Source organism: Hoplias malabaricus, chromosome 2 (genome assembly GCF_029633855.1).
Source record: "Hoplias malabaricus isolate fHopMal1 chromosome 2, fHopMal1.hap1, whole genome shotgun sequence".
In the NCBI taxonomy this organism is placed as follows: domain Eukaryota; kingdom Metazoa; phylum Chordata; class Actinopteri; order Characiformes; family Erythrinidae; genus Hoplias; species Hoplias malabaricus.
Genome location: NC_089801.1, coordinates 14,990,187 through 15,005,844, shown reverse-complemented (window position 1 = coordinate 15,005,844; position 15,658 = coordinate 14,990,187). Strand labels below are relative to the sequence as shown.

At 38.6% G+C, this 15,658-nt stretch overlaps 1 protein-coding gene across 1 annotated transcript; it reads left to right on the top strand.

Annotated features, from left to right (window-relative positions):
- The first annotated feature begins 10,188 nt into the window (after positions 1-10,188).
- Positions 10,189-15,210, top strand: tma16 (translation machinery associated 16 homolog). Its single transcript, XM_066660818.1, has 7 exons — positions 10,189-10,278; positions 11,361-11,467; positions 12,502-12,539; positions 12,760-12,844; positions 13,607-13,755; positions 13,836-13,878; positions 14,024-15,210. The coding sequence occupies exons 1-7, from the start codon at positions 10,276-10,278 to the stop codon at positions 14,175-14,177; spliced, it is 579 nt and encodes a 192-aa protein (XP_066516915.1). The 5' UTR covers positions 10,189-10,275; the 3' UTR covers positions 14,178-15,210.
- Positions 15,211-15,658: the final 448 nt, after the last annotated feature.

The following is a 15,658-nucleotide window of genomic DNA, read 5'->3' as shown; positions in this document are numbered from 1 at the left end:
CACATGGTCCTCCAGAATGGTTCAGTAGTCCTTGGCAGTGACGTGCCCATCTAGCACATGTATTGGGCCAAGGGAATGCCATGATATGGCAACCCAAACCATCACTGATCCACTCCCATGAATCTCTCTGGGCATGCAACAGTCTGGGTGGTACGCTTCTTTGGGGTTTCTCCACACCGTAACTCTCCCGGATGTGGGGAAAACAGTAAAGGTGGACTCAGAGAACAATACATGTTTCACATTGTCCACAGCCCAAGATTTGTGCTCCTTGCACCATTGGAACCGACGTTTGGCATTGGCATGAGTGATGAAAGGTTTGGCTATAGCAGCCCAGCCGTGTATATTGACCCTGTGGAGCTCCTGACGGACATTTCTGGTGGAAACAGGAGAGATGAGGTGCACACTTAATTCTGCCATGATTTGGGCAGCCATGGTTTTATGTTTTTTGCATATAATCCGGGTAAGGAACTTTATAACAAATGTGGTATTGGAGCCGTTGGTTTAAACGCCAAACTGGAACACTTCCACAATTCACCTCGAGGTTATAACTCTCCCGTTCATTTTCCCATAGACGGAGCCAAAGTGGAATATATCATCCATGGAAGAGTATTGCAACACCAGCAGGCGCTACAGGCGGTCCTGTAAAGGCTGCTATACACACTGAGAGCACTTGGACTTTGGTTTTTGACAATCTCTGACCAGCGTTACTTGATTTAGGGAGTTAGGGGAAAGTATGTTGTTTGTGGAATAAGTCCTCAAATAATCTTTGTTAATTAAAGATGATCAATTAATTAAGATATAGTATGGGGGGTGGGGCTTGAAATGACCCTCAGAGTTACCGGAAATTGCTGTTTTAAAAAGTGTTAGGGGAAAGTATGTCGTAAGCGGAACATGGTAATATGGCCCTGGTTAGGGGAAAGTATGTCATTTGTGGAAGGCCTTCCACAAAAGTAATATGAGGCCTTTTTTGAGGTCACTGATCCTTGAAAATAAGGCCACTGCGTCCTGACCCCATGACGTATCACCTCATGACATTTCAATTACCTTTGAACTTTGACCTCTCAAAGAAAAACGCCAAGTTTTACACATTATTTTAATAAATTTAGCCTCGTAAACACTACACCTTTTCACGTACGGCCACCGTTACCCAGCGGCACGGCTTAAGAAATTTACACGGCCTAGGGGACCAGGAGCCCGGGTACAAAACTACCTTGGAGGCCCCTGGGTTTCCGGCTCACTAAGTCTTTAAGAAATTATATTGATTTGACTTAACAGACTCCACTGAAACGCATTATATCACAAACGTGGAAGAGGATTCCACTTATGACGTATCTTCCCCTAACCCCCTAACTTTTTAAGGTGGATCTATGCAATTCCACCTTAAGGTGGAGGACTTAGAGTTTTAAGTCTCTTGGTACTTGACTCACTAAAGACTTTACATTCATTCAACTAAGGTTAAAGGTGGATCTATGTAATTCCACCTTAACTACCCAGGACCTCACCAATCTTACCCGCCCTAGGGGACCCCAAGCCCGGCTACAAACCTACCTTGGGGACCTTGGGGACCCTGAGACCCCGGTGCTTAATGTAGAACTACGGAATTCCACCTTAAATGGTTAGGGGTTAGGGGAAAGTATGTCATTAGCGGAAGGGTCTTCCACGAATGATATACAATGGGTTTCTGTGAAGCCAGGCAGAAACCCATTGTATATGGGTGAAGTGAGACTTACCCGGCCTAGGGGTCCCCAAGACTGGGTAAATAAACTGCTTTGGGGACCCTGAGGACCAGAGCTTAAGGTAGAACTACGGAATTCCACCTTAAATGGTTAGGGGAAAGTATGTCGTTAGCGGGCCTAGGGAACCCCAAGACCGGGTAAAAATTTATCTTGGGGACCGCTGGAGACCCAGACACCCCGGAGCTTAAGGTAGAACTACAGAATTCCCCCTTAAAAATGTTAGGAGTTAGGGGAAAGTATGTCGTTAGCGGAAGATGTTGTAATGATATACAATGGGTTTCTATGAAGCCTGGGGGCCTCGTGAAGCTTGCCCGCCCTAGGGGACCCCAACCCCGGACTAAAACCTACACTGGGGACCACTGGGGACCCAAAGACCCGGGGCTTAAGGTAAAACTAAGGAATTCCTCCTTAAAAAAGTTAGGAACAGATTCCTAGTGGCCACAGTGCCATGCCACATGCAACGGGGGTGTTATTTATTTGTTTTTCTTTTGTGTCAAGGGAAACACATGGTGCATTGACAGTGACACGTCTCACCTTCCCGTTCTGATTTCATTCTCCAAGGACCCTCAAAACCATGGGAGGTGAAATCAGGATGGGGATGCGAGACTTGGAACCACACCAGAGTGAGGGAAGACTGAGGAGTTGCTAATGGAATAACATTAAATGTTTATGCTCTTCTGAGCACATGCATGACTGTTGAAATGTGTTGGTTATTCTTAGATGTGGAATAAATCTGCGCTCTGTTCCACCTTAAACGTCACTATAAATTTGTTTAGTGTTCCCCACCTTAAATTAAGAGTACAATACAATAAATTCTTCACTCTTCTTTTCAAACTACTTATTTTTAATTTTAGCAGTTAACATAATATAAAATAATGAAATAACAGAATGTTTGAGTTTTGAAATACAATGATACATTACACAAAAACTATTTTAAACACTTGTACATCTAATACATACGTTCTGCCCGAATCTGCAACATGGTGTAGAATCTAAACACAGAGGCCAACCGAGTGAATACAGCAGCTCATACAAAAAAAAAAAAAAACAACAAAAAAACACAGCATCTATGGTTTGAACGTGTTGTGTTTTCACAATAATTAACAAAACACTGAACAGTTTCAGCGATAAAGGCACAATCCCACACCAAATATAAACAGTGCTCAGAAAACAAGAGAGGAACAAGCTCCCAACAACATTATAATACAGTACAAGCTTCGTCACTGAACTATGAGGGGTCAAAAAATACAAAAACAAAATATTAGTTCATTATCCGTAATCATGGTAAAATGTACAATCAATGTGATATTGATTTGTGCTCATATCGCCCAGCACTACTCATATGCATATTTTAGTGTTTTCTCTGACAAACATGATGCCTGGTGCATATAATCTAATCAAGCCCTAAGTTACAATGAAAAATGAAAACACTAAAACATGCAGAATATGGGTACTGCAGGGATAGGACTGAGAAACTGGTGTACTTAAATACAAAAACTATAACCTAGTCATTTTTTTTTTAATTTGTTATTGAACTAAGTAGTGAAATATTTAATATTTCCACATTGAAATGTAAAGCTAATTATATATAAATTTAAATTAAATTAAATTAAAAAATAATACAACAGCTGCAGAATGTGGATCCGTTCCAGAAGAGAAAGGAATCTGAAATGCCAGTCTACAGATCTGGGCCAGAGCTGGACTGGATCTGATCCAGATGAGGTGGCTGATCACACATCTGAACCGAAGGAGTAAAGGAGCCGTGAATTTTCTCCAAGTACACAAGTGTAGTCACACAGGAGGGAAAAAATAACCATTTTGGTTACTGTTGTGTGTTGTATTGGATGTAGTATATAAGACCACTTGATACTACTTTAAAAGTGACAGTTCTTATCTGCTGCTTATTATGACACATTACATTAATTAAACACCTGTTGTACTCTGCACTTTATTTTGTTGTAAATATTGTCAGTAAACTTGCCTATGTTATTCTCTTCCAATTAAAAGGGTAAACTGGGTTTCCGGGATGCAGACGGAATAGACAGACGTGTGTGCGACGCTCTCCAGCTAAAACTCGATTATTCTATAGCTAAAACTCGTTATTCATGTAAAGAGAGATCTACAATACGCCAAAAGGGAAAAAATTGAACCACAAGAAGCAAATGTTATAAACAAACCATGCCAAAATATCAGGAGAAAAGCCGCTCGACTTCGAAAGCTAGCGAGGAAGCTTCACAAGCTAATGCTAACTTATCCGAAACTCCAAAGCTACCCGGGGCCGACGTTACTTCGACCGAGCTCAAGTCCGGTCTCAAAGGGGATAATGACCAACTTAAAAAATTTATGGACTCAATACGTCGAGAGATGAGCAGTAAGCTAGACATCCTCACTGAGGAGATACAGGGGCTGAAGGAGAAAACAGGGGAGATGAAGGTCCGCTTAGCGCAGGTGGAGGATTGGGCTACTGAAGTTTCTGGAGTTCTGACAACAGCCATACAGCGGGAGAGGACGATGCAGCAGAAACTCACAGACCAGGAATCCAGATCTAGGAGGAACAATATCCGCATCTTTGGAGTGGCTGAAGGCGAGGAAGGTAGCTCTGTATCACACTTTGTATTTGAGCTTATAAAGTGTGAATTACCAACGATGGCGGAGGTTGACTTAAAAATCCAGCGAGCCCATCGCTCCCTTGCTCCCAAACCAAGACCCGAGGCCCCTCCGCGACCCCTCATTATCAACTTCCTAGAGTTAACAACTAAGGAGCTGGTGCTAAGGGAGGCCTGGAAGAAAGGAAAAATACAGCTTGGAAACCGAACGCTGTTTTTCGACCATGACTACGCGGCGGAGATCATTAAAAAGCGCAGAGAATATAATGAGATCAAGAAAGCTCCAAAGGAGAGGGGCATTAGCTTCCAGACCCCTTACACTAATATGAGAATCCACTGGGATAACGGCATCCGAACCTACAGCAGCGCGTATGAAGCAGGGCTGGTGCTAAAGAGACGAGGCTTCAATGTGGCGGTCCCCGCAGCAAGGGAGGAGGACGACGCAGCTGAGACCCGACTGAAAGAGCTATTGGGCTGGCAACGACAGGAAAAGATCCACAAGGAAAATCGACTTACAGCTGCGGCGAGAGTCAAAGAAAAATTTTGGGGATTCCAGAGGAAGCTCCCAGATTGACAGAAAGTTTAGGTGTAGGAGCAGCGATCAGTCAGATGAGTATCTGTCTTCAGAGGTTCACAGCTGGGAGCAGCAACATAAAGAATAATGAATGCTGGACACATAGGATGGTGCTTATTTCATTATTAACCTCCTACGTAGGGCCCTTCCTTCATGATACGTTATACCCTCGACCCACCAGCAGGGTTCTGAAGGAGGACAGTTTTCAGCCTCACCATTGGAGCCCACAGTATTATCTGTTCTTAGTTTATGTTAGATTTTGTTCCACAGTTCAGGTCTTTTGTAATGTATGTGTGTCATTTAGAGGGGTGACTGTTATATTCATTATGCTAAATACTAATGGCACATAAGGTTAAGATTGTGTCCTGTAATGTCAATGGCCTTGGTAATCCTATAAAAAGGAGCAAAGTCATTGCAAAACTGAAAAGGGTAAAATCAGATATTGCGTTCCTCCAGGAGACGTATATGTCAAGGAATGAACTCGAAAAGTTGAAAAAGCTAGGCTACACTAACTCATTCTACAGTTCATGCAAGAACAGTAGAAAGAGAGGGGTTATCATGCTAAAATCTAACCATGTCAACTTTGAAACAATGACAGTAGAAGCTGATAAGGATGGTAGATATGCTATTGTTAAAGGCAGAATTAACAGTGTTGTGACCACCTTAGTCAATATATATGTACCCCCAGAGAGTGATCTGAAGTTAAAAATAATCTCCTTGAGTGAAGGTATTTTGGTCTGTGCAGGTGACTGGAACACTATACTGAACTACAATTTAGATACAACAAGCACTAGACTACATAAGCATAACATATCTAAAAACATGAGAAATATAATTAAGGAAAATGGGCTATTTGAAGTATGGAGGGATCTCCATCCAGAAGAAAAAGACTTTACCCACTATTCTGCAACTCACAAAGTCTATTCTATTTCCTGATGAACACTACAGACAGACACAGGGTCTTAGAATGTACAATTGGGACAGCCGACTTATCGAACCATAACACTATACACCTGACTATTAATCTAGAAGACCCGAGACGAGAAACTCAATGGAGACTACATATTGGAATACTGAATAAAAAAATAATAGTGCAGGAAATAAAGAAGGAAATTCAAGAATGCATTAATTTAAACAAAGATGAAAATGTGGAACCTACAATACTTTGGGATACGGTCAAGGCTGTAATGAGAGGAAACCTAATTTCAAAAACATCGTACATAAAAAAGATGGAGAGACTTTATCACGATAACTTACAAAAACAGTTAAGAGAACTCGAAAAGCAAAACCAAACTAATCACAGGGAGGAAATATCAAAACATATAAAAACAATAAAACAAAAAATAGACGAAAAAAATATCTGAAGATTTGGAAAAGAAAATGCGATTCACTAAACAAACATTCTATGAATCTGGACCAAAGGCAACAAAAATTCTAGCAAGGCGTCTCAGAACACAAAAAATTAAGCACTCAATACACAAAATTAGAGACCCCGCTACTAATAAATTAACTTTTGACCCAGAGGAGATTCAAACAATCTTTAAGGACTATTATAAAACTCTGTACTCCCCATCAAATTTTACAAATGAATCCGTAATTCGAAACTACTTGCTGAGACTGGATCTCCCAACAATAGATCTAAATTGGAGCGAAGCATTAACTTCTCCAATTACCAAGGATGAATTGGACAAAGCCATTGGCAAACTGAAGGCCAACAAAAGCCCAGGGGGTGATGGATACCCTAACGAGTGATATAAGATTTTAGGGAGGAAGTTTCACCTCTACTGTTGGAATCCTTTAATTGGACACTTAAGAATGCTACCGTCCCGCCCTCATGGAGGGAGGCGGTCATCTCCGTAATCCCCAAGGAAGGCAGAAACAAAGAATATTGTGAGTCATATCGACCAATTTCAGTGCTCAATGTTGATTATAAACTCTATACATCGATATTAGCCAAAAGGATGGAAATGCTACTATCCTATTTGATTAATGAAGACCAGACAGGATTTATAAAAAACCGTCAGACTCAGGACTATATCAGAAGGACAATTCAAATTATAGATACAGTCAACAAGCAAAAAATAGGTACTGTCTTGGTCAGCCTCGACGCTGAAAAGACCTTTGACAGAGTGAGCTTGCCCTTTCTGTTCGCAGTAATGGAGAGAATGGGCTTCAGTAGCCAATTCATGAGGAATATACAAGCCCTCTACAAGGAACCAACAACTAGATTAAAGATTAATGGCACTCTCTCATCTAGGTTCAGACTCTACAGAGGTATTAGGCAAGGATGCTGCTTAAGCCCCTCACTTTTCGTCTTGTTTATCGAACCATTGGCCCAAGAAATTAGGCAAAATAATGATACTAAAGAAATAACGATAGCACAACAAGAACATATAATAGGATTATTTGCAGACGATGTTATCACATATATCCAAAATCCAGACTCATCCCTTCCTAAGCTCTTTACAATACTAAATGATTTCAGACAGAAATCCGGTTATAAACTTAATATCATGAAAACAAAGGTACTTTGTATCAACTATACTCCAAATAGATTAATAAAAAAAAAGTACAAATTAAAATGGGACTTGGAAGCATTAAAATATTTAGGAGTTAAAATTGTAAAAGACTTAAATAAACTTTTCACAGCAAATTACACAAAAATCAACGGCAATCTAAATAGAGATCTTGTACAATGGTCATCCATCCCTATGGATTTTAGCTCCAGAATCGAAGTGATTAAAATGAATGTACTCCTCAGATTGTTATACCTGTTTATCTCTCTACCAGTCCGAATCCCAGAATCCCAGTTCACAGCCTGGGACAGACAAATATCGAGGTTTATCTGGGCAGGCAAGAGGCCGAGGATCAAACTCAAGACATTGCAGTTGGGGAAAGAACGGGGAGGACTTTCTCTACCAAATTTAAGAGAATACTTTTACTCCGCCCAATTGAGATATATTGTATATTGGTGTTCTTCAGTATATACTGCTAAATGGAAACAGGTAGAAATGACCCAAAGCAGAGTCCAACCTCAGGTCAGACTGGGAGAGAATTGGCTCAGATACCAGGGGGATGATAACTTTACCGTAGTAGAAACATTAAAAATATGGGTGGAAATAGTAAAGAGATATAAGCTTGAGGGAGACTGCAGATTACTGCTGTGGCCTTCATACACCAGTACTTTCAGACCAGGAAGCACTGACCAGACTTTCAGCAGATGGACGGAAAGAGGCATAACAGCAATAGGTACTTTGACGGAGGCAAATACTTTTAAGTCATTTGAAAAGGTTAAAAAAGAATTCAAAATAGAAAATAAAGACTTCTTTCGATATTTGCAGCTGAGACACTTTTATGACACCCAGGTGAAATCGCAAATTTTAGATAACTGTAAAGGGATAGTGGAAATGATGCTGAACTCAATTAAAAAGATGCCCTCTAAGACCGTTTCAAAACTTTATATATGCTTTCAAAAATGCAATGGGAATAATTCATATTATGCAAAAATTAAATGGGAAAAAGAAATGCAAATGGATATATCAGAGGGTGATTGGCATCAGCTCCACCAGCTCCAGAAGCTGGACAGAATTTGGATGGAAGAATTTATTAAGATATTTCATTACACCATATATTAAAAGTAAATAAATCAAAGTAAATCAACCTTGCTGGAGAGAATGTGATCACATGAATCCCAATCACCTACATGTCTTTTGATCATGTGAGAAATTACAACCATTTTGGTCGGAGGTGGTGAGGATAATAGACGGAGTCCTCAATTATAAGGTTCCAAGAGACCCAAGGGTTTTATACCTTGGACTGATCCTAGAGGATGTGATTCGAAAAGAGGACGTCTACATCTTTAAAATAATGATTGTGGCTGTGAAGAAAGTTTTTACAAAGAACTGGATGAAAAAAGAGCCACCAAAAGTAAAACACTGGATGGAAATAATGGAAGAGATCTATAAAATGGAGAAACTGACATTCCTGCTGCGGCTCAAAATTAACACTGTTGAATGTAACAGGTGGAAATGGGCACCATATAACAACCCAAATGCAATAGGTTTACATATTTGAGAACTGTCACCCCAATGTTCATGTTTTTTATTTATTTATTTATTTATTTATTTTTTGTGTAATTGCTGTTTTTGATTACGTTCAACTCATGTTTATTTTTCTTTGAAAAATAATGAAAAGCACTAAATAAAAAGTAAAAAAAAAAAAGGGTAAGCTGACATAATTATAATCATTCTGACAAATTAATTTGTTAGAGTTTTGTTTTTACTAGAGCTGCATTTGTTTCTAGGGTGGCTTGTGGGCCTGAATCAGAAAGAATGTATAAAGCTTTTTTTGTGCATTTATTTTTTCTGCATCTTTCTCTTTCTCAAAATGGCAGCTAAAGTGTGAGGAAAGTGGGGGAACAAGCAGAAAGCCTTCATGAAGGGGTTAGAGGAATGATATGAAACTATTGCAGCTGCTATTTACTCACTGGCACTACATGTTTATGAGCCACCTAATAATATCATACTATATTTGATAGTATGGGAAATTACTATAGTCCAGATTTGGGTCTGTAAACTTAGTCCATTTATGTAATTTCCTTGTTGACAAATCATTCATTCATAATTCATAGCTCATAATGAAACATGAGAATTTTGTTGAGAAGATTTTTATTTTCTGTAGATGGAACTACAGGAGATTTTTCACTGCATGAATGTAAGCACCGAACTAAAGTGCTACCAAACAACTCGAATAACAAATGTCTCGCTGATAATTCAAACCGTTGAAAACGTAGATAAGTTAAACTGCAACCACATACAAAAACAAAAAACAAAAAACGGAATTTTCTCACAATCATCTAAGTCCCTCTTGTCTTCCAGACAGTGCAATATGTTTAACTATAGAAGCATTTGGGATTCTGACCAGGACATGCAGATCCTTATATAAAATATTTATATCATGTTTATCTGTCCTTTTATGTGCCATTGGCTCAACTGGCCTTTACACTACGTAGGTCTTAAAATTACGATTTCCATTCCAAAAAATCCATTACTGCACATTATGTGCATGTCAATCTCTTAAACACCCTGGGGCACTAATATTGCGTGGGGAGATTTAATATTCATACATTCCACACTGGTTTCACCACAGCAAAGAGCGACCGCACCAATTAAAATAAAACACCATACTAGACATTTACGAACGCTCTTATGGTTTGTTTTAGTTCAGGATAAAGTAATATTTTCTTAGCTTATGTTTGCTAGAGGAGGGGCGGAACCATTTGTACGATTTTTGTTTTGAGGGAACTAGAACACAGAGGGACAGTCCTCTTTGTTGTCACGTGTGGAAAGACGTGGGAGAAATGGTGAGGCTTTTTGTTTTTTTTTCTATATACATCTGCATCACTGGCATTTAATACTATCAGAATTCTTGGCGAAGGATTCTCTGTTGTCAGTAGTAAATAGCGACAGACCCTCGTAAATACGTGGAAGTGGCTGAGAAGCAGAATAAGAAAGAAATGCCAGGCTTATGACGAGTTAAACTGTTTTTTTTTACCCCGTTTTAACGTCTTATGTAATACTGCAGTATATTACACATTGAGCTGGCTTTATATACTGTTTAACAGCACATTAATAAACCTTTCGCTGCTTGTGCATGCCCACTGCTCTCTCTGACTGAATGCGAGAAAGAGACATACAGAAATAAAAAGAGATGGCGATGTGAGCAGGATTTGAAGCCTTGTTAGGAAAAATTCTGCTTACTTACTATATGGAATATACAAGCTTTCATTTTGTAATTTTTATTTAAGATTTTGGTACAGTCAAGCAGGATACATGATCTGTTTTGAGATCATCCACTTACAATGATGTATGTTGACATAGCAATGCTTCCTTTCCTGTTTGTACAAAGTGTAGTAAGTTCATATGTTATATACTAATCTCCTACCCATACTTATATGTTTAGTACTTTACAGTATTACTGAAGCTATTTTTATTCACTAAGCACTTCAGCACTGCGACCGTGTTGTTGCTCCTAGACAATTGCATTTCACAAAACTACCACTTAGAGTTGGATGGGGCAGGCGTTTTAAGGCAGGTTGGAAATTTCACCACATGACATGTAGCAAAATTGGCCACTTAAAGGAAAACTATGTAAATTTTACCTTAACAAGTAAAATCAATGTCAGTTTCAATGTTGCTGTAATGTTTCACTGATGTGTAATAGGGAGAACAGGGTATCTGTCTTTGCTACTGTGGTACAGAGTAGTTAAAACATAAAAATGTGTTGGAGTTATATGTATATTTTATGATTCACCTCTGAAAATTGAATTGAGCAAATAAACAGTTAAGTCAAGTAGCTGTGTATTTTTCACTTAGAAAATCAACCAGATATTATCTTGAGAGTGCACTAGTGAAAAATAAGTAACAGTCTCCTCTGTCATTCTAGCCTAAAGCAGTAAAAGAGAAGGGGTCGGAGAAGAAAGTGATCCATCCATACAGCCGGAAAGCAGCTTATATGGCCAGAGCTGCTGCTAAAAACATTAGGAAAGAAAAGTAAGACTTTTGGATTTATTTTTGCTTCTTACTGTAAATATTGGTATTGCTGTTGTTTCATGTCAGGGCACTGCTGCAATTTGGTCCACTTTAACATTTTATCTTTTACATTTTCATAATCTTATTCATACCCACAACTTGTTCACATTATATTTGGATTAATACCTATTGTTTTCTTCAGTGGTGTTTATTTTGTGGTTTCCTCTTGATTTGTAGTTTATTTAGTTGGAGAAGTGAGCTTGGGACCAAAATGTACTGGCAGGAAAAATTGGGTAAGGTGGGGAGTGAAGGAACAGAGTTGTCTGCTTCCTCAACATCCACTGCTTAAGTGCTGAAGGCACCTAAAATCTATGTGCTCCCCAGGCGCAGAGGGTGCCTGCCCACTGCTCTGGGTGTGTGTCCACTGCCCCTAATCACTTGTTTATGGTTAAAAGCAGAGGTCACATTTCATTGTTATTTGGTACTATGACCATAAAACATAATTTCACTTTCATTTCATATCAAAGTTTAAACTTTAGCAAGCGTTTGCTCTGCAAAAATGGCCTTGGTATCATTATCAATATCAATACTAAAGATATTAGAGGTGGCACAGCAGGTAGTGTCGCAGTCACGCAGCTCCAGGGACCTTGAGGTTGTGGGTTCGATTCCCGCGCTGGGTGACTGTCTGTGAGGAGTTGGTGTGTTCTCCCCGTGTCCGTGTGGGTTTCCTCCCACAGTCCAAAAAACACACGTTGCAGACTCAAAAGTGTCCGTAGGTGTGAGTGAATGTGTGTCTGTCTGTGTTGCCCTATGAAGGACTGGCGCCCAATGATTCTGGGTGGGCTCTGGACCCACCGCGACCCTGAATTGGATAGGCGGTTGCAGATAATGCATGAATGAATGAAGATATTAGATTTGAGTCACTATTCTCGCCACCTCTGTTATTGGTTTTGTATAATGCCAGAAACAGGATTATGCTAAAGTGAAAGGATTTGCAAGTTACTTAATAGTCTTTGAATAATGAATAGTGATATACATTATTTTATTATTTGCAGGAGACAAAACGAAAAAGCCCAGCGGTTAAATTTAATTGGTAAGTACAGGACTCCTTACATAGATTTAGCTTTGCCTTCCTTAGTGATGCCTGGATATGTACAGGTGACTACGTCAAATACAATCTCTTCTCAGTAGCATTCACTACCTTTTATATAAATTATATTGCAGTTTAATTGCTTTTTTCCCAGTATGAAAGTCAGTATTTAATTTAAAGTAAATGCTCTTGATTGCAACCTGTCAACTCTTATTTCCCCCAGGGGAAAAACTTATGTGGTTCCAAAGTCAGCTGGATGCTGAAAAGTTAGAATATACCAAACAAGATGCTTGTGAAATCATTGAGAGGTAAGGTTGAATCCATCACAGAGCTTTGCTACAGAACATTTATATTAGTTTTCAGATGTGTGGTTTCTTGCTTATTAAACATACAATGGCTAATAGCTGATTCCCAGTGCATAAAACTCAGAAGGTGTGTGTGTATGTATTCTGTACTGCAACACAGAATAAGATTAACCATGTCATACTTTACACATTTACACATTACAGATTTCTAGACACCTTTCATGATTTCAGCTGCATCCATTTTAGACAAAGGTATTTGCAAAGAAAAAGCAAGAAATGAAACGAGACATTCTGAAGCAAGTGCATTGAGAGCCAAATTACAACATGCTCAGTGCCAAGTGTCAAATAGAGGAACTTCATTCTCTGGTGTGATGGAGCTCCACCCAACACTTTCGTGATGAGTTGGAGTGGTGTTTGTTATGCAGAACTTATCAAAAGGATCAGGACCTAACCTCAATGAAATAATTCTAATGCTTCCCAGATTTCAAGAAACTTTGACTACAGAAAAGGTGGACAAAATCCCTCAATGCAAATAATTGCAGTTAAACCCAAATAAAGCTATTCACAAACCTTTGGCTATGTAGTGTATCTAAGGGCAGGATTTACTAATTTTGTTTATACATTTTCTTCTTATTATTGTCCTAATTGTTTTAGGTTGGGATGAAGTACTGTGAAACTACACTTGTATGAGTATAAAGATTCTAGTATCATATCCAGCTGTACACTTCACACTGTAGGATCCTAACGGCATTATGTTGTCTCCAGGTATCTGAATCGTTTCGATAGGGAGCTGGAGCAGATCAATTTGGCGAACAGCATCAAAGGTCGTCAGGGTCGGCAGCATGGCTCCAGAGAGGCTGTCATAAAACAGATCTTGGAGAGAGAACGTTCAGAATTTGAGGGCAATGGCTTTGGTATGAAAAGCATTCTCTCTTGCATTCTCATTCTCTGCATATCAAAACCACTTTTCTGAGCATTTTTTTAATCTTCACAGATATCCCAGATATAATCAACTCCAAAAGTCTGAAAGCTTTCAGGTGAGAACCTTTGAAACTCTTTTATTAATAGTACAAGTCTGCTGAATTTTTTAAATTCTTGATTTAAGTTAAATAAGGCATGGGCATCTTACTGGAATGAGAAATACTGGTATATTAAAAAAAATTGTTTTTTGTTATTGAACAGAGAGTGGAATGGTGACCTGAGAAAACTGCCCAACATCAGGTGGCGGAAGGTTTCTGCAAAAGGGTCTGAATGTAAAGAAACAATATCTCAAGACATGCACGCGGAGGAAGAAGAGACGTATTTGGACAGGGAGGAAGGTTCCTCGGGACTGTAATGCTGAACGTAAAACTTGTAAAGCAGCACAAGAATGGACTGAAGTCATGGGACTGTTCCATTGACTGAGAACGACACTGAAACCTGTGTGTCTGTTTGAGAGAGGCAGAGAAGAAAATCGGCAGTTTTAGCAATCTTATGGAATTGGCTTGAAACTTGGCTAATCTCAAAAGTCTAGGAGCTGCTCCACAAGAGGTTCTATACCGTTCTTTGCACCAATGACACCATGTGGCCTTGTAGTTTATGATGGATGGCAAAGGATTCTTCATCTTTCTCAGTATATGTCACTGGCAGCCATCATGTGGATCTGCATCATTCATGCTAATAAAAAAAATCCCAGATGGATTCGTTACATTTAGAAATTTATTACATTGTCTAACATTTGTACCTTTTCATAATATAAGCTTTTATGAAACAGTTAAAGTTTTAGAAGTTTTTTAAAGCACATTTTAAAAACTGGTTTTTATACAGTTATATTGTCACTCAAGCCTATCATAGTTAATATAAAATAAACCTTATCTACAAAATAATAAATTCCATGAAGCACCATCTAGAGTTTTAATTTCTAATACTTAAAACTGATTTTGGGGTAGGTTATTGCAGTGGTCTCTAACCACCTGGGCATTAATAAAATGCCTCTCAATTAGTTTGTTTTTCATGATTTAAGATTAGAGAATCAAACATTTTTTAAATTATACAGAAGCAGAAAGGCATGTTTGATTTGAGTAAATGAGCATTCTATTTGGATTTACAATAGTTAAAGGAGTGTGAACAGAGACCTGTGCAATGGCTTGGAAATAATATCTTTACATGTCATATTTAAATAGATGTCACAAATATAGGAGGCGCTACCAGTACATTCCCTTATATTTTATACAAAGGGTCCTCTATAAAGTATTCAACTGGTGAACTAAACCAGTTCACCAGTTGGATTGATATAAGTTCACATCTTGTCATCAATTTTGGTTCACCATTTAACTACAATTTTTTTCTCTTTATGGTGAGAAATTAAATATGTTTTCTAAAGGTTTCTCGTCACCAAGACCTAAGATCTATAAATTTGTCCTGTGTGCATCTTTCTCCCAATGACAAAGTCACTAATGAGCCAAAATAGGGATACATGTGCATGCTATTTGCATATTAATCTTGGCAATATACCCCAAATAAACAGGCAGACAGGGGAAGAAAAGTGATTTTAGGACACCTTAGGATTGGTATAGTAGGCATTATACAAAACTGCAAAAAAATTAAATTAAATTAAATTTCTCAGACTTTAGTGTTTACATAGAAAAAATGCATGTCCCAGACATCTTTCTCTGCATGTGTCAATACAAAGAAATATATCCATATTTTGATAATTAATTAATTTAATGATTTAAAATGTGGTATTGATGGATTGGTTAAACATCATAAAAAGAAATATTATGATGCATATTGTGTATTTTGCAAATTTCATGAAGTGCTGTGATATTTTTGCCTGTA

Coding starts and splice junctions, on each gene's coding strand:
- tma16 (XM_066660818.1), top strand. Junction 12,845..13,606: donor GCTTGTGAAATCATTGAGAG/GTAAGGTTGAAT, acceptor TGTTGTCTCCAG/GTATCTGAATCGTTTCGATA. Junction 13,879..14,023: donor AAAAGTCTGAAAGCTTTCAG/GTGAGAACCTTT, acceptor GTTATTGAACAG/AGAGTGGAATGGTGACCTGA.